We start from the raw sequence: 19,266 nt of genomic DNA on the forward strand, positions 1-19,266 counted from the left end.
GTTATGGATAATGCAGGGGAAAAATGCGAAAAGCAGAAAAAAATAAACTGAAAAGTGAAAACTCAACATTTTCCAATTCAATCAAATTCGTCCCTGAACACGTGGCTTCCTTTTTGCCACGCGTACAAGACAACACAACATGCAAGGCGACAGATCAGCATGGCTAACGGAGCACTTGGACGGAGGGACCTTTTTGGTGGACGTCTGACAAATTCAAGGACTAAGTTGATATTTCGCATAATTGAGGGATGAAGTTGGCCGACGCGTGAAAATTCAGGAACGAATTTGATGGTTCACTCAATTTTTTTTCTAAAAATAAGAAACATGCATGAAAGTCAAATTGCTATAGTCAAAGGAAATAAACATGTGTGCTTATATAAATAAGCTAAAGATGGTAAAAACCGTGTTTCTGGTGAGATATAAGCCACCAATTTTCTTCCGGTCTTCTACAATATGCAATTAAACATCAGCATTGTCATCGTTTACATTGCATGCCAGTTCATTGCCACCATGTAATACTGCATAGTAGCCTTTTCAGCACAGTTGAATCCACAAATAATCAAATTAGTATAACTAATTTTTTTCAGAAATAGTAGAACTCATATGTATGAATGATAATATTAAAAGGTAAGTTGTATTGTGGTGGTAATAAATTATTTTAAACACATATTTAATCCCATTTTTATTTTGTTTCAAAATACTGAAGTCACAATTTGAAATTGTCACTGCTATTATTTTTATTTTAAAAATTAAATAGCACGTTGAGTGTTAGATTAGATATATAATTTTCTTAGCCTTTATAAGCATCTTTGAATTACTACTTATGACTTATATAATTTTGTTATACCAGTATCATAATTTTATTTTCATAGGACCCTATATATTGTAATTCGAGTTAAATTACAGAATTTGAATACTAAATAAAGCCGGCAGCATTTCATTTTGGCAGTCCTATCCACAAAGCCTCAAACAAAATAAACTTAAATTAAAAGTACAAAAGAAACAGAAAAATCAATTTATAGTATAGAACTAAAATCAAATTAAATTTGAAACCTTTCATCAAAGAAATAAAAATGGTAAAAGACATTTGAACATATGATAGGTAGTTTAATCTAGTTGAATATTCAAGCAATATAATTAGAAATTTTCAATATAAAAACAGAAAAAGAATGCAAAAAAGTCTAACCAAAATATACACATTCTTCATTTCTCAAAGTATAAAAATATTATAATCATGATCAAAAGCTGTATGGATGTCCGTTTAAATGTCTAACCAAACCAATCACTCTATTATTATTTTATAAGAGTAATGTCAATTTGCAGCACAACAAACAGAAACTTCCAAAATTTCTCCAACATACACACACCCCTTATATAAATTCACATTCCCATAACACAAAATCAAACCCATCCATTATCAGTAATGGAATCCTCTTATAGTCTACAATTCTTAATTACCTTCATTGTCATTCTCATATCCATCAACCCCTCATCACACCAATCTCTACCACCACTAAACCCAAGACTCACCAAAGCCTACATAGCACTCCAAGCATGGAAACAAACATTCACCTCAGACCCAAAAAACACCACCTTAAACTGGTATGGCCCAAATGTATGCAACTACACAGGTATCTTTTGTGCACCGTCACTAGATGATCCTTACATCAATACCGTTGCTGGTATAGACATAAACCATGCAAACATAGCAGGTTCATTACCAGAAGAACTTGGTCTTTTAACAGACATAGCTCTTTTCCACATAAACTCAAACCGTTTCTATGGTTCACTCCCCAATAGTTTCAACCACCTTCACCTTCTCCATGAGCTAGACATCAGTAACAACCAATTCTCAGGAACATTCCCGGAGGTTGTTCTTTGCATTCCTTCATTAAAATACTTGGACATAAGATACAACAATTTTCAAGGAAATGTTCCTAAAGGCCTCTTTGATCTCAAACTTGATGCACTTTTCATCAACAACAACAAATTCAAATTTTCTTTACCAGAAAATTTCGGAAAGATGCCAGCTTCTGTTGTTGTGTTCGCGAACAATGATATACAAGGTTGTATTCCATCGAGTGTAGCGAATATGAAAGATACAATCAACGAGATAATTATGACGAACAGCAGAATGAAAGGCTGTTTACCTAATGATATAGGAAAATTGGATAAAGTGACAGTGTTTGATGTTAGTTTTAATGAGTTTGTTGGTGAATTGCCTGAAAGTATCAGTGGAATGAAAAGTTTGGAGCAGTTGAATGTGGCACATAATAAATTTTCTGGTGTTATTCCTGAGAGTATATGTAGATTGCCAAGGTTGGAGAATTTGACGTATTCGTATAATTATTTTAGTGGTGAATCAAAGATTTGTGTGAACTTGGATGATAAGGATGATAGGAAAAATTGTATTCCTCATAGGCCTTTGCAAAGATCGAGTGATGAGTGTGATGCTTTTTATAAACATCCTGTTCATTGTACTGGTGTTGGTTGTTCTTTTGTAACTCCACCGCCACCTCCACCACCACCTCCACCGCCACCTCCTCCACCACCACCACCGCCACCACCACCTCCACCTCCTCCTCCGCCACCACCGCCGCCGCCTCCACCACCACCACCATCACCGCCTCCACCTCCACCTCCACCACCGCCGCCTCCACCTCCACCTCCACCTCCTCCTCCGCCACCACCACCACCTCCACCTCCTCCTCCGCCACCACCACCGCCGCCGCCTCCACCACCACCACCATCACCATCACCGCCTCCACCTCCACCACCTCCTCCGCCACCATCTCCTTGTCCGCCACCACCTTCACCACCTCCTCCTCCGGCAACTTACTACCATTATCTCTGATGAGACAAGAGCTTGGAATTTTTTATTCTTCTTTTCTTCCAAATTGGTATACGTAAGAGAATTAGAGGTAGTGTTTAATTGGTCATATATGTAAAAATAAATTATAAGAATTTAGCTATTTCCATTTTAACCGTTTGGATTGAAGGTTGGTCAGGCAACTTTGTTTTGAATTTGAGAACAAATATTATGGTTGTTAATTCTTGAGTGTGTCATTGCACACATAGTTATATATACATAAACATATACTCAATTACTCATAGTTGAATTCAATATAACTCAGCTTGTGAATGTGCAGAATCGGGTTTTCGCCATTGTCTCTAAAAACTCCAAGTCTAAACCAAGTTTTAGGTGAAATTGACAAAATTGTTGCTTCATAAACAAAATCGTCACTTGTCGGGTCAATGACGGTGATTCATTTTTTTTGTTGTATCATGAATGAATGTCGGGTTTGTTAAGTCGTTATCATTGATAATTACCAAAATAATTATTTTTATAGCTAAGTTTACCAATTCAAATGCCACATTTTGAATTGAAACTCGTCAAATATTTTATAAAATAATTCAGCAAGGCTAACTGCTAAATATATAATACCAACACCAACTTACTTTAACTTTTTTCTCACTTACGTTAAACTGAAGATATTTGATAGAAATGTAAAAACATCTTATTTGATGTTTTCTTGAAGCTGCACAAAAATAAATAAAGGAAGACAAAACTGATTTCCTAAAATATAATTTTGAATTACTACTTTGAATTATACATAAAGGAAAACAAAACTGTAAAAACATCTTTGAATTACTTATGACTTATACAATTTTGTTATACCAGTGTCATAATTTTATTTTCATAGGACCCTATATCAAAATTCGAGTAAAATTACAGAATTTGAATACTAAATAAAGCGGGCAGAGGTGGTGGCGTTTGCTTGGAAGGCACTTCTTAATCGGATAGCAACAAAATATAACCTTGTGTTAAGGAATGTCCTTCCAATGGAGTCTTCAAATTTGTAAAAAAATTATTATGATTTTTATAAACAATTAAATGATGTTTTTTCTTATGAAATGTTGTTCTATAAAATATAAATATTGACAAATAGCTATTTACTACATAAAAAATGATCGTTCATTTATAAAATTAAGAAGCAGGAGTACCGGTACACCTCATTTTGCGAGTGTACCGTAGAAGTTCCCATTTTAAAATTATTATTTTTTAAGTAGCGAGGGCCAGACCCACATCATGTCAAACGTGGGTCCGTCCCTGCTCTCCAATCACATGAGAGTTCAGAGAGAAGATAATTAATGGTGTAAATTATGTCACTGCAGAGGATTGGAGAGATTTCCACCGAAGGAAATCCACATGCACGAAATCCATGAAGGATACCACTTAAAAATGTGAATATTTATTCGTTAGTATAAATTACCTACTATTCTTTTATAGGTAACCTAGATGTCACACCATTTAAACGTCTAACCAAACCAATTACATTATTATTTTATAAGAGTAACGTCAATTTGCAGCACAACAAACACTAACTTCCAATATTTCTCCAACATACACACATTTATATAAATTCACATTCCCATAACACAAAATCAAACCCATCCATTATCGGTAATGGAATCCTCTTATAGTCCAAAACTCTTAATTTCCTTCATTGTCATTCTCATATCCATCAACCCCTCATCACACCAATCTCTACCACCACTAAATCCAAGACTCACCAAAGCCTACATAGCACTCCAAGCATGGAAACAAACATTCACCTCAGACCCAAAAAACACCACTTTAAACTGGTATGGCCCAAATGTATGCAACTACACAGGTATCCTTTGTGCACCGTCACTAGATGATCCTTACATCAATACCGTTGCTGGTATAGACATAAACCATGCAAACATAGCAGGTTCATTACCAGAAGAACTTGGTCTTTTAACAGACATAGCTCTTTTCCACATAAACTCAAACCGTTTCTATGGTTCACTCCCCAATAGTTTCAACCACCTTCACCTTCTCCATGAGCTAGACATCAGTAACAACCAATTCTCAGGAACATTCCCGGAGGTTGTTCTTTGCATTCCTTCATTAAAATACTTGGACATAAGATACAACAATTTTCAAGGAAATGTTCCTAAAGGCCTCTTTGATCTCAAACTTGATGCACTTTTCATCAACAACAACAAATTCAAATTTTCTTTACCAGAAAATTTCGGAAAGATGCCAGCTTCTGTTGTTGTGTTCGCGAACAATGATATACAAGGTTGTATTCCATCGAGTGTAGCGTATATGAAGGATACAATCAACGAGATAATTATGACGAACAGCGGAATGAAAGGCTGTTTACCTAATGATATAGGAAAATTGGATAAAGTGACAGTGTTTGATGTTAGTTTTAATGAGTTTGTTGGTGAATTGCCTGAAAGTATCAGTGGAATGAAAAGTTTGGAGCAGTTGAATGTGGCACATAATAAATTTTCTGGTGTTATTCCTGAGAGTATATGTAGATTGCCAAGGTTGAAGAATTTAACGTATTCGTATAATTACCTGAGTGGTGAATCAGAGATTTGTGTTAAGTTGGATGATAAGGATGATACAAAGAATTGTATTCCTCATATGCATTTCCAAAGATCGAGTCATGGGTGTGATGCTTTTTATGAACATCCTGTTCATTGTACTGGTGTTGGTTGTTCTTTTGTAACTCTACCGCCACCACCACCTTCTTGTCCACCTCCTCCTCCTCCGGCAGCTTACCACCATTATCTCTGATGAGATAAGAGCTTGGAACATTTTATTCTTTTCTTTTTTGTTCTTTCAAATTCAGAGGGAGTGTTTACTTGATCATGTCATATACGTACGTGTTTTAGGTGAAATTGACAAAATTGTTGCTTCATAAACAAAATCGTTGCTTGCCGGGTCAATGCTATGAGATTCATTTTCTTTTGTATCGTGAATGAATGTCGGATATGTGCGGTCATTTGTCATTGATAATTACCTTCCAAAAGATAATGGATAATTTATTCGAAAAAAAAATAAAAAATCATTGATAGTTATCAAAAGAATTATTTTTATATTTAAGTATACCAATTCAGATGCCACATTTTGAATTGAAACTGGTCAAATATTTATAAAATAACTCAGCAAGGCTAGTTGCTAAATATATAATGCCAACACCAAGTATTTTAATTTAACTTTTTTCTAAGTTAGATTAAACTAAAGATATTTTATTAAAAATATAAAAACATCTTATTTGATGTTTTCTTGTAGTTGGGCAAAAATAAAGGAAGGAAAACAAAACAGATTTTCTAAAATATAATTAAGCATTTTTGTAAAACGTTTTTAAAAATTTGTTTAAATTATATGAAATGATACTGATGATATTGCTCGAACTAGATATTATGATGATTGTAATATTTTGATAAATAATTTTGCTGCTAAAAGAAACTAAAGAAAAAAAAAAAACAGATCAGGGTTAAAAAAGTTTACAGCAAATTTTTATTTAAGCATTAAAAATAAAAATGGAATATTTGCGTCCTCTCAAAAGTTTCTGTTTTATTCTCTAGAAAAAAAAATACTGTTTTATTTTTTGTTGTTAATGGACTTGATTTTGTCATGTCTTTAACATTTCTTGAACAAAGTATGAATATAAGCACCACAAAGCGAGTTAGAAGCACCACGAACAAAGTATGAATATATGAAAATATAAAGGTTGAATATAATAGATAGACATAACTTAAACATGTCTTGAACAAAAAAATTACAATAATATGAATTTTTTTTTTAAGGCACGATTGAAAATATCTAATTTTTTATCGTCATAGACTAAAATTAAAATTCGTTATATACTTAAGGACGAAAAACTTATTTAACCTTAAAACAAATACTTTTTATTTTTTTTATCTCATTATGGAAGCCTCAAAGTTTTAGATGTGACCCTGATTAAAGATTTTATGCAAATAGTAAGCAAAGGGTTATAAAGTGATACCATTACAAGATTTGTTGGAGGATTACATTAAGGTCTTAATTGTTTTTTTATAAGTAAACTCAGCTAATTAATAATAAAAAGTGTGTCAAAAAAAGGTTATCAATAAAAAATGAAAATTTTGTGAGACCATGGTGTATTGATCCCTCTCTCCCTCCTAAACATACAGTGTTTTCGCTAAGTATCTGAGAGACCTAGCCTTACGGTGTACATGTTTAATTCGTAACTCCTAATCTTGAGCAATGGGAGGGAGTTAACTCCCAAACCAACCACTCAGGGTATTCTTGAAAGTTTGATGGGCATGTGAGCAATTGAAGGGGTCTAGTGAGCAATTTTCATGATTTATTTATTATGAAAAAACACCACACCTATTAGGGCTTTACAAAAACGGTCCATAAAGACGAAAAGCTTAAGCCCACGTAACATTGGTATGATAAAACCCTACATCAGAAACCTAAAACGGTGCCATTGTTGCTGTACTCTGAGCCGTCACTAGAACTCTCACTCTTATCACTGCCAACAGTGAAACCATGGCCGTTGGTAAGAACAAGCGGATCTCTAAGGGGAAGAAAGGTGGCAAGAAGAAAGCGTTAGTACCAACCCTTTTTCAAAATCCATTCAATTTTTCATTTTTTTTTTTTTTTTTTTTTACAATTTTCTTTTGCATTTTATATTCATAATTAATTCTGAGTTTGTTTCTGTGAATCTGCAGTGCTGATCCATTTTCCAAGAAGGATTGGTATGATATCAAAGCTCCTTCAGTCTTCCAGGTGAAGAATGTCGGCAAGACCCTCGTCTCTCGTACTCAGGGTACTAAGGTACTGTTTTCCGCTTTGTCTTGTTTTTTGTAATTTGATTTGATTTCTACATTGTTAGGTTGTTTGGTTTGGTTTACTTTAGTTGCGTGCAAATGTATGTCTCTTTTGTATTGATACATTTCATTGAATATTTGGACCCTGATTGTTTAAATTAAATAGCTTATATATTTTAATTGTTTGTTATAGAAGTTTTTATGTATAAACTATTTTTATAACTAAAGATAGAATGTCAGTGTTATCAATCTTGTAGTGCAGAAAATAGCTGGTTGTAAAATTCTGCTACACAATAGTGCTATACCCGCTAGTTGACAACATTTTTTGCTAACTAGTGTACCACGGAACAATTTTTATACTAAATAGCATATCGTGGAACAATAGCGGTATGTATAAATCAGCTACCCTATAGCGATATAGCGCTGCATAGTTGCTATTTAACACACTGGTTTCTGTTACAAGGAATAACAAATATGTCTTAGTTTTTCATGGGGTTGCTTAAAGTTGATCAATTGGAGTTATGCATGCTTAATGCTTATATAGAAAATGGTTGTTTTGAATGACAGATTGCTTCAGATGGACTCAAGCATAGAGTGTTTGAGGTTTCATTGGCTGATCTTCAAGGAGACGAAGAACATGCATTCAGGAAGATTAGGTTGAGAGCTGAAGATGTTCAAGGGAAAAATCTTTTGACAAATTTCTGGGTATGATATGTTGCCAAACCATATATTTATCATAATGTTGTTTGTTGGTATTCCTTTTTAATTTGATTTTGAATTTTTTATTTATTTTTTATTTACAGGGGATGAATTTCACAACTGACAAACTGAGGTCATTGGTGCGTAAGTGGCAAACTCTTATTGAAGCCCATGTGGATGTCAAGACTACTGATAATTACACATTGAGGATGTTTTGCATTGGATTTACCAAGAGGAGAGCTAACCAGGTGAAGAGGACCTGTTATGCACAATCTAGTCAGATTAGACAGGTAGATACATTAACACTTTTCTTTTCAAATCATACTAGTTTTCTAGATGCAGATATTAGCGTATTCAACATGGTATCTAACACATATTTTAGGTAGAACCTTTCTTTTATGAAATGCTGCTATATATAATGAAGAAATCACTGGTTTTGAACTTAGGATCATGCTTTGTCTTCTTCTAAGATATTTTCTATTAGTTACTAATGTTACACCTTTATTTGTTCAGATCCGTAGGAAGATGGTTGAGATCATGATCAACCAAGCATCATCCTGTGATTTGAAGGGATTGGTCCACAAATTCATTCCCGAGATGATTGGGAAAGAGATTGAGAAAGCCACTTCTAGCATTTACCCTTTGCAGAATGTGTTCATCCGAAAAGTGAAGATCCTTAAAGCTCCCAAGTTTGATCTTGGAAAATTGATGGAGGTATTTTTTTGAAACAACTTATTTATGTTTGTTCTCATTCACATCGAATATTTATTTTCATAATATCGTACCTGCACACAAACTTTGGTTGTTACTTTGGTCATGTTATTTGTTTGACGAGATGAACTCTTCAATATAACCAATTACTTCAAACTTTCCAAAAGCTCTCTTCGGTTTCTCCATAAACACCTTCAGATTATTAAAAGCTATTTAACAAGTTCAAAACTAAATACTTACTAATCCAATAAGTGCTTGTGTGAAAACAAACTTAATCATATTGCCTTTTAAATTTTAATTTTAATTTTCTTCTGTTCTCTTTAAGCATGGGTATGCAGTTGTCACATGTACACACTCATAACCATCTAAAAAGTGTCATTGATTTGATTTGGTTGCTATTTGGTCCTTGTAGGTTCATGGAGATTACAATGAGGATGTTGGCACAAAGGTAGAGAGGCCTGCTGATGAAATGGTGACAGAGGAACCTACTGAAATTGTTGGAGCTTGATTTGGCGACGATGTTCTTAGTTTGATTTAGGTTTCCTGTTACTTATGTTTATTAGTCACATTAAGTTTAAATTTCAGTCCCGAGTTCTATGTAAGCCGAGCGCAGCTTTTTTGTTTTGACATTGAGAGAACATTTTTTTGACTCGAAATATATCTGAATTTTGTTTGGAGCTCTGAAAATCAGATATGCATGCTGTTGGATTGGGCATGGGAGATGGGTGATTATTGATTTGGTGTGTTTTTGTAGTACTCACTTGAAAAATTGATACTTATATTTAATAGTTTTTCACCCCAAGTCTTTTGGTTTTGCATCCATTCATTGCTGAAAAATATACGTTTAACCTCATGCATATTTGTTCTTTGCATGAACTATATTGATCATGTTGGTTTGTTCAAATTCGGCTTTGTTACATTCTTAATAACCCCAAATTGCAAAAACTAATTGTTCTTATTCTGCTTATTCTGCTATGCAATAGCGATGCTATTCCGAAGATGTTTTAGATATAAATGATTTTTGAACTGCACATCACAGCAGTTACATACTTGAAAACAGAGATCAAATTTGAACTTCACCTGAGAGAATACTGAACATAACCATATCTCTACTTTTTCCCTTGCTGAACAGATATTTTCTGAGAACACCCTCCCTTTGAAAACCAGCCTTCTCCAATACTCTCTGAGAAGCCATATTTTCCACATCAACTTGAGCTTCAAGCCTTTCCAAGTATGGAAACTCCTTAAATGCAGCTTCAACCACTTGTTTGACAACAAGTGTGGCAATCCCTTTGCCCCAATACTTGGAGCTCATAGCATAGCCAAGTTCAGCAGATTTGTTCCTGCATCTATCCGAAGACAAACAGAAATCGATGCACCCGATTGCTTGATTGCAAAGGCAAATTGCTCTGAACCATAGAGATTTGCTTGCTATGTTTTGGATGAAGTCAATGCAATCTTCTTTGTTTGTATAAGGCTCCCAAGTGCAATACTTGGCCACTTTTTCATCACTAGTCCACACCAAAACATCATCAAGATCAGAAAGACTAATGGGTCGAAGAGATATTTGGCTCAAGTCAACAACAGAACACTCTTCTTTAGCATCTGATTTGGAATAGGTTGCAGTTTTTTCCATGGCTTTGATTTTCTTTTTTTACGGATATTTTGCCTTGATGTATACAAGGTTTGACTATAATTACGAGGTAGATCTTGTTGCTTGGAGAGAATTTTAGAGTTTGGAGGAAAGGAACTATATAGTGAAGTTGCTACCCACTATGACCGACTATGAAGTAAAGAATAGGTGCTCATAAACTATATGACATAAATAAACTACAAGAACAATTAAAATGACGAAATCCTTAAAAAAAAAAAAAAAAAAAAAAAAAAAGAGTAAAATGACGAAAATCATGAAAATTTGTGGGACCATATATTGATGGCCTTTGTGTATTTTAATAGGTAACTCATGAAATGATTCATTTTCACACCTTTAATTTAGTGACGTATTGACAATGACATACTTTCCAAACTAGAAATATATTTGAAGTTTCTTTTTAATATATATTTTTAATCAATGTTTTTGTTGAAGTTAGTATTGAGAAGAGTTAGTTAGTTAACTTACACTGCAAGTTAACCACTTGTAACCGTTTCTTAACTATAGTTAGTTAGAGAGTAACTAGAGTTAGTTGACAGTTATCGGATTACATGTTCTATATAAACTCTTCATGTACTACTTATTCAGTTCAGTTTTTTTGTATGAAACATTTCAATGAGAATAAACCTTTCTTCTTTCTCAAGCTTCTTCTCTCCATTAATGGAGTTTTACTTCCGGTTTTTACATGGTATCAGAGCCCTGTAATGGGGTTCTTCCATGATTGCTGCGCTTTCTTTTCTCCCCAAAGCTCCGCAATTGTTCTTCATCTCTCTTCTCCTCTTAGAACCATTGAGTTCTATGTTTTCTCTTCTTGATTCATAACTGAATCAATTTCTTTCTTTTTTTCCTCATTCTTCTTTGTAGATTCTCACTGAATCTTTGTGTTTTCTATCTTCTTCTTATTTTCTTTCTCAATTTCTCAAGTTCTTTGTGCGTCATGTCTATGGATAGCACTGCAGGAAGTGTTAATGGTGGACACACCTTTTCTAATAAAAAGGGTTATCAAAACGATACCTTGAACCCCCTATTTCTTACACCCCAATGAAAATCCCAGTCTCATTCTTGCTACTCCTTTGTTGAATGGCACAAATTATCATTCATGGTCTCGATCTGTCACTTTTTCCCTTCGCTCTAAACACAAATTACACTTCATCAATGGGGCTTTACCTCGTCCTCATGATGAAGATCGCGATTCAATTGCTTGGGATCGTTGCAATACTATGGTTATGTCTTGGCTCGTCAATTCGGTTGAACCTGAAATTTCTCAGAGTGTTTTGTGGATTGATACAGCATCAGAAATTTGGAAAGAACTCAAGGATCGTTTTTACCAAGGCGACGTTTTCCGTATTTCTGATATCCAAGAAGAAATTTACACGCTGAAACAAGGTGATTGTTCTATCTCCTCTTATTACACCAAGTTAAAGAAATTGTGGCAAGAACTTGATAATTTTAGACCTATTCCGGTTGTTTCTTGTACTGATGATTGCAAAGCTATAAGCAAGATGCGTGAGTATAGAGACAATGATCAAGTTATTCGTTTCTTGAAAGGTCTTAATGAGCAATACTCTACATTTCGTTCTCAAATCATGTTAATGGAACCTCTTCCCAACATTGGGAAGGTTTACTCCTTACTTGCACAGCAAGAAAGACAGGTTGTGACTCCTCTTGATGAATCAAAACTACTTGCTGCTGCTCAATATACTCCAACACATGGTAGAGGAGATAGAGGTTCTATGTCTCGTGGAAGAGGGGATAGAGGTGGCAGAACTTCTTATGGTAGAGGTAAAGGTACTCGAGCATGTTCTTTATGCAATAGGAATAATCACACAGTTGACACCTGTTGGAAGAAACATGGATATCCTCCCCATCTGCAACACCAAAATTCCTTGGTTAATAATTGCGTTAACACTCATGAAGATGACTCTCAATCTGTTGCCTATGAAGAAGAGAATCATGATTCAGATAATGGGAAATTGGTTTTTACTCCATAACAGCACAAGGCTTTGATAGCTCTTCTCCAAGGTTCATCATCATCTTCTCCTCATAGTGTGAATCACCTCACCACTCAGCCCTCAGGTACAGGCATCATTTGTACTTTGCCAAATATACTTAAAATTGAGTCTTTTATTCTTGACAGTGGTGCTACAAATCATGTTTGTTTTTCACAACATTCTTTTCAATGTCTTAAGAAAATTAACCATGTTCATGTCAAGTTACCAAATGGTTCATTAGTCACCACTTCTCTTGCTGGTACCATAGTTTTCAATCAACATTTTTATCTCAATGATGTTTTATATTTACCACAATTTTCTTTTAATCTCATTTCTGTTCACAAACTTATTCATCACCGTCATTGCAAACTAATTTTTGAAAATGATAAATGCCTACATACATGACACCTACTCACAGAAGATGATTGGTACAGCTGAAGTGAAATATGGATTGTATATGCTCACTGAGCCATTAGTTAGTCTTAGTCAAGTTCCTACTTCCATTTGTAATAATGTAGCTGCTTCTGTTCTAGATACAAACAAGCATTGTAGCCTCTAGCATATGAGATTTGGTCATCCTTCATTGGACAAACTTGTTGAGATTAATAAAAAAATTCCTCTTGTCTCTGCTGATAAATCTGATGCTCCTTATGATACTTGTTTTTATGCCAAACAAAAGAGGCTTCCTTTCCCTTTAAGTTCCCATGTTTCTGCTCATACTTTTGATTTGATCGACATGGATATATGGGGTCCTCTTTCTATTCCTTCCATGCTTGGTTATAAATATTTGGCTCTAATATGCAAAACGTCCCTGTAATTTCGCGTGTTTTTGCAAATCGTCCCTGTATCTTTTTTTGTTTCAAAATCATCCTTGTAAGTTGCCAATCGTTTGCAATTCATCCCTCCCGTTAACTCCCGTTACAAAAACGTTGTGGTGGCAGACGGAGACACACGTGGTGAAGTGTGAGTTGGCAAAAGCTTGCTTATGTGTCAAGAGAGATGATGAGTGGCTAGAAAGGAGGGACCAAAACCAAAAGCGCAAAATTGCAGAGGGATGAAATTAAAAAAAAAAAGTAAATTTAGTTCATTCCTCTCCCTCTATTTTTTCTTCTTCATCTCCAACCCCAATTTCTTCATCTCCAACCCCAGTTAAAAATGTGTATGTGTTGGATTTTTTATGATAAGAGTGCATCAACATATTCTTAGTTTTTCTCCCCAAAATCAAGAACACTTCACACTAGGTAAAGGCTCATGATACCACTTGAATTCATTGATTTCATGTGAAGAATAGAAAAGAAGGGTGAACTGAGTGTGTTGTTGAATGCGTTCAAAAAGAGAAGTAATATGGGGAATCACCAACAGAAACATGGCTGAACGAATTGCAAATATCTACTTCTTTTTCTTTCTTTTCTATTGAAACAAGAAAAAGAATCATGGAAGGAAAGGAGAAGAAGAAACATTGCACATCTAGGTGTATTTTTGGATCAAGCGTTTGAGATTTGATACTCTGAAATTATCCCTCTCAAACCTGTAGAACAATCACTCATTCTCCATTACAACAATGGGGGTCAATAATTTGTGGGACATTCTCGAATCTTGCAAGTAAACGGTTCCTTTTCACCCATCTCTAGTTAACTCACTTACTCACAATTTCTCCTTTCAAGTTTCTCCTCTAAAATTTGCTTTTTCTTGTTGAATCGAGTACCCTTTTGGATGAATTAAAACGTGTATGTGTTGGATTTTTGAGTTGTTGCATGAACAAAAGGGTGCTTTTGGATCTGTCTTGTTTGAGGATTTATGAATTTTTGGGTTTGGGTTTAACACTAAATGGGAAAAATGGGTTTATTTATGTTCCTGTTGTGGTTTAACATGTGAGTGATGCTTGGTACTTGCAGACTAAAATATGTTAATGCTTAAGATGGTAGAGTTTTAATTGGGGTTGGAGATGAAGAAGAAAAAATAGAGGGAGAGGAATGAACAAAATGTACGTTTTTTTAATTTCATCCCTCTGCAATTTTGCGTTTTTGGTTTTGGTCCCTCCTTTCTAACCACTCATCATCTCTCTTGACACATAAGCAAGCTTTTGCCAACTCACACTTCGCCGCGTGTGTCTCCGTCTGCCACCATAACGTTTTTGTAACGGGAGTTAACGGGAGGGACGAATTGCAAACGGCTAGTAACTTACAAGGATGATTTTGAAACAAAAAAAGATACAGGGACGATTTGCAAAAACACGCGAAATTACAGGGACGTTTTACATATTTAAGCCTAAATATTTTTTGACTATTGTTGATGATAAAAGTAGATTCACTTGGATTTATCTCATAAGACTAAAATGCGAGGCCTCTACTCTTATCAAATCTTTTGTTCTTTTAGTTCAAAACCAGTTTAACACTAAAATCAAAACTATTAGAACAAACTTAGGTGTTGAGTTTTTACTAAAAGATTTTTATAGTCAAAATGGTATCTTACACCAGTCTTCTTGTGTTGGTACACCTCAGCAGAATGGCATTGTTGAGCGCAAACCCCAACATATTTTGGCTGCTGCTAGAGCTCTTTTATTTCAAGCAAACCTTCCTAAAAAATCTTGGGCTCATGCTGTTAGCCATGCCATTCACATCATTAATAGGTTACCTACTCCTTTCTTATCCAATAAATCACCCTTTCATGTTTTACATAATTGCTTACCTGACATAAAAATATGAGAGTATTTGGCATATTATGTTTTGCCACTACTCTTTCAGCTCACAGAAAGAAACTTGATTCTAGATCAAGAAAATGTATTCATATTGGTTTTAAAGATGGTGTTATAGGTTACATACTTTTTGATTTACATTCAAAAGAAATTTTTCTTTCAAGAGATGTTATATTTTTTGAACATATATTTCCTTATCAATCTAGTGTGTCCAATGATAGTGTGACTCCCACATCTGCATATGCACAGGTTTCTTCTCCCTCTTTGGATGATTTTTTTTTATGTTAATCAAGATAATACATCAAACTCTCCCAATAATCATGCATATGTTACCACTGATACCCAAATTGCATCTTCATCTCATTCCTCAATATTGCTAATCATAATTCATCACCAAATGTGTCTCCTCCATCTGCATCATCATCTTTTTCCTTCCCTGCATCTGCATCTTTTGATGCATCTCCATCTCCTATATTACCACTTAGAAAATCTACTAGAAATGTTCAACCACCTACATACTTACAAGATTATCATTGTACATCTCTTACTAATACAATCCATTCTTCACTTCATGTTGATCCACAATCATCATCATCTAGTAAGTATCCTCTTTCTAATCATTTATCTTATAATAACTTGTCTACCACACACAAACACTACATTCTCAATTTGTCTGCCATATCTGAACCCTCATCATATGAGTAGGCAATGGAGATTAGCCATCCAGGCTGAGTTAACTGCTCTAGTGAAAAACAATACCTGGAGTCTTGCAAAACTACCTCCACAGAAGAAAGCTATAGGCTTTAAATGGGTGTTCAAGGTTAAATTACACGCTAATAGCTCTGTGGAGAGGTATAAGGCCAGATTGGTCGCCAAGGGCTTCACACAAACAGAAGGCATAGATTACATGGACACTTTCAATCATGTAGTAAAAATGACAATTGTTAGAACTCTTATAGCTATTGCAGCTTCTCAAAACTGGCCCTTATTTCAACTTGATGTCAATACTGCCTTTCTTCGTGGTGATTTGAATGAAGAAGTCTATATGCAAGCTCCTCCTGGTCTGTCTCTACCTCAACCTAACTTAGTATGCAAGCTTCAAAGGTTCCTCTATGGTCTTAAACAGGCTAGCAGACAATGGAACACTAAGCTTATTGAGACACTACTTCAATCAGGATATTCTCAATCCAAAGCAGATTATTCTCTTTTCACAAAACATTGTTCTTCAGGATTCACTATTATTCTTGTTTATGTTGATGATTTAGTCTTGGGAGGGACAGATACCAATGAAATTCAGACTATCAAGACTTTACCTGATAATAAATTTAGCATCAAGGATCTTGGAACTCTCAAATACTTTCTTGGTTTTGAAGTTGCTAGATCACAAAATGGCATCTCTTTATGTCAAAGAAAATATACACTGGATCTTCTTCAAGATGCAGGCCTTCTTGGTGCTAAACCTTGCTCCACTCCAATGGAACCTCACCTTCAATTGCACAAGAATTCAGGTGACCTTTTACCTGAACCTACAACATATAGAAGATTAATTGGAAGACTTCTATATTTGACTCACTCAAGACCTGAGATATCTTATGCAGTGAGCAAACTTAGTCAATTTTTTGCTGCACCAAGAACTGATCATATGTCAGCTGCTCTACATGTTCTTAAGTTTCTTAAGAATAATCCTGGCAAAGGTCTTTTCTTCAGTGCCTCTTCATCTTTAACTCTCAAAGGGTTCTCAGATTATGACTGGGGTGCTTGTCCTGACACTAGAAGGTCCACTACAGGTTTTTGTTTCTTCCTAGGGAAATCTCTTATCAGTTGGAAAAGCAAGAAACAAACTGTTGTCTCCAGATCATCTTCTGAAGCTGAGTACAGGGCTTTAGCACAAGCCACTTGTGAAGGCCAATGGTTGCTATATCTTCTGCATGACTTTCTTGTCCCTCATCCATCACCTATTATCATCTATTGTGATAATCAGTCAACATTACATATAGCTGCTAACCCTGTTTTCCATGAGAGGACAAAGCATATTGAGATTGATTGTCATGTAGTAAGAGACAAAATCCAAACAGGCATGCTTCATCTTTTACCAGTTTCTTCAAAAGAGCAAGTGGCAGACATATTGACTAAATCTCTCCACCCTGGACCTTTCAACATTCTACAGCACAAGCTTGACATGATTGACATCCATTCCAGCTTGAGGGGGGATGTTGAAGTTAGTATAGAGAAGAGTTAGTTAGTTAATTTACACTGCAAGTTAACCACTTGTAACTGTTTCTTAACTATAGTTAGTTAGAGATTAACTAGAGTTAGTTGACAGTTACAGGATTACATGTTCTATATAAACTCTTAATGTACTACTTATTCAGTTCAGTTTTTTTGTATGAAACATTTCAATGAGAATAAAACTTTCTTCTTTTCTCAAGCCAAAGTTACCATCTCTTGATGAGAATAAATGTTGAACAAAGGTAGATTACTTTGAAGTGGATTTGGTTTGTTTTGGCTGCTATTTGGTGTCCTTGTAGGTTCGTGGAGATTACTCTGAAGATGTTGGCACATAGGTATTTTTACTTGAAAAAGTGATATTTACTCTTTCCATCCCTGTATATAAGCATCTTTTGCTTTTCTCACTTTTATTAAGAAAAGTTGGAGTATGTACTATGTAGTAAGTTTTGCGTTTTCATATTCCAAGACACTTAATGAGGGGACAAATTTTTAGTTAAATAAGTGATTATATTTAGGGACATGGAAGTTTATTTGAAAAGAGGAGGTAAGGGAAGGAAATTTCACTTTGCTCTTCTCTTTTCATTGTTTTATATACTTGCATATTTGTTCTTTGCAGAACTCTATATTGAACATAATAGTTTGCTCGAATTCGGCTTTGTTACATTCTAATAGCGCCGTATTGCAAAATAAGAACTATTTGTTCGAATTCTGCTATGCAATAGCACTGATATTTTACCACACTAGTACTGAAGATGTTTAAATCAAATATAAATTTAACATTTTGAATTGCACATCACAGTAGTTGACATCCTTGAAAACAAAGAGATCAAAGTTTAACTTCACTTGAGAGAATACTGAACATAACAACATCTATACTTTTTCCCTTAAAGAACAGATATTTTCTGAGAACACCTTCCCTTTCAAAACCAGCCTTCTCCAACACCCTTTGAGAAGCCACATTTTCCACATCAACTCGAGCCTCAAGCCTCTCCAAGTATGGAAACTCCTTAAATGCAGCATCAACCACTTTTTTTACAACCATAGTGGCAATCCCTTTGCCCCAATACATGGAGCTCAAAGAATAGCCAAGTTGAGCAGATTTGTCCCGGCATCTATCCGAACACACCTGGAACTCGGTACACCCAATTGCTTGATCGCGAAGGCAAATTGCTCTGAACCATAGAGATTTGCTTGCTATGTTTTGGATGAAGTCAATGCCTTTTTCTTTATTTGTATAAGGTTCCCAAGTGCAATACTTGGCCACTTTTGCATCACTAGTCCACAACATAACATCATCAAGATCAGAAAGACTAATGGGTCGAAGAGAGATTTGGCTCAAGTCAACAACAGAATACTCTTCATTAGCATCTGATTTGGAATAGGTAGCAGTTTCTTCCATTATGGGAGATTTGGCTTTGATGTATCCAAGGATTGATTATAATTAACTAGGAAAGGAAACTTTTGAGTTTAGAGGAAAGGAAACTACATAGTAAAAAGCTGCTAACTGCTATGATTGATTATGAAGAATAGGTGCTCATAAACCAAATGACATATATAAGCTACAAAAACATGTGCAATGATGAAAACCATTAAAATTTGTGGGACCATATTCATACTACAATTTAGTGATTTCTAAAAATAGATTTATT

The 19,266-nt window shown here is 35.0% G+C and overlaps 5 protein-coding genes across 5 annotated transcripts; 3 read left to right on the forward strand and 2 right to left on the reverse strand.

Annotated features, from left to right (window-relative positions):
* The first annotated feature begins 1,318 nt into the window (after positions 1-1,318).
* LOC120575834 (leucine-rich repeat extensin-like protein 3) lies at positions 1,319-3,129 on the forward strand. The gene has a single exon (XM_039829956.1). The coding sequence runs from the start codon at positions 1,424-1,426 to the stop codon at positions 2,852-2,854; it is 1,431 nt and encodes a 476-aa protein (XP_039685890.1). The 5' UTR covers positions 1,319-1,423; the 3' UTR covers positions 2,855-3,129.
* A 1,230-nt stretch (positions 3,130-4,359) lies between these two features.
* Positions 4,360-5,839, forward strand: LOC25485156 (leucine-rich repeat extensin-like protein 6). The gene has a single exon (XM_013614324.3). It carries the CDS (start codon positions 4,469-4,471, stop codon positions 5,615-5,617), a length of 1,149 nt encoding a protein of 382 aa, XP_013469778.2. The 5' UTR covers positions 4,360-4,468; the 3' UTR covers positions 5,618-5,839.
* A 1,418-nt stretch (positions 5,840-7,257) lies between these two features.
* Positions 7,258-9,853, forward strand: LOC25485157 (40S ribosomal protein S3a). Its single transcript, XM_013614325.3, has 6 exons — positions 7,258-7,419; positions 7,543-7,648; positions 8,209-8,346; positions 8,445-8,630; positions 8,854-9,054; positions 9,464-9,853. The coding sequence occupies exons 1-6, from the start codon at positions 7,361-7,363 to the stop codon at positions 9,557-9,559; spliced, it is 786 nt and encodes a 261-aa protein (XP_013469779.1). The 5' UTR covers positions 7,258-7,360; the 3' UTR covers positions 9,560-9,853.
* Positions 9,525-10,894, reverse strand: LOC25485158 (uncharacterized N-acetyltransferase p20). The gene has a single exon (XM_013614326.3). The coding sequence runs from the start codon at positions 10,685-10,687 to the stop codon at positions 10,115-10,117; it is 573 nt and encodes a 190-aa protein (XP_013469780.1). The 5' UTR covers positions 10,688-10,894; the 3' UTR covers positions 9,525-10,114.
* Positions 10,895-18,143: 7,249 nt separating this feature from the next.
* On the reverse strand, positions 18,144-19,166 carry LOC25485159 (uncharacterized N-acetyltransferase p20). The gene has a single exon (XM_013614327.3). It carries the CDS (start codon positions 19,014-19,016, stop codon positions 18,444-18,446), a length of 573 nt encoding a protein of 190 aa, XP_013469781.1. The 5' UTR covers positions 19,017-19,166; the 3' UTR covers positions 18,144-18,443.
* Between the last annotated feature and the right edge of the window lie 100 nt (positions 19,167-19,266).

This window comes from Medicago truncatula, chromosome 1, assembly GCF_003473485.1.
Source record: "Medicago truncatula cultivar Jemalong A17 chromosome 1, MtrunA17r5.0-ANR, whole genome shotgun sequence".
NCBI classification, from domain to species: domain Eukaryota; kingdom Viridiplantae; phylum Streptophyta; class Magnoliopsida; order Fabales; family Fabaceae; genus Medicago; species Medicago truncatula.

Bases quoted from the DNA above. Each gene is read 5' to 3' on its own strand.
- LOC120575834 (XM_039829956.1), top strand. From the start codon at position 1,424: ATGGAATCCTCTTATAGTCTACAATTCTTAATTACCTTCATTGTCATT.
- LOC25485156 (XM_013614324.3), top strand. From the start codon at position 4,469: ATGGAATCCTCTTATAGTCCAAAACTCTTAATTTCCTTCATTGTCATT.
- LOC25485157 (XM_013614325.3), top strand. From the start codon at position 7,361: ATGGCCGTTGGTAAGAACAAGCGGATCTCTAAGGGGAAGAAAGGTGGC. The intron at 7,649-8,208 runs GTACTGTTTTCC...TTTGAATGACAG, and splicing joins CTCGTACTCAGGGTACTAAG to ATTGCTTCAGATGGACTCAA. The intron at 8,347-8,444 runs GTATGATATGTT...TTTTATTTACAG, and splicing joins ATCTTTTGACAAATTTCTGG to GGGATGAATTTCACAACTGA.
- LOC25485158 (XM_013614326.3), bottom strand. From the start codon at position 10,687: ATGGAAAAAACTGCAACCTATTCCAAATCAGATGCTAAAGAAGAGTGT.
- LOC25485159 (XM_013614327.3), bottom strand. From the start codon at position 19,016: ATGGAAGAAACTGCTACCTATTCCAAATCAGATGCTAATGAAGAGTAT.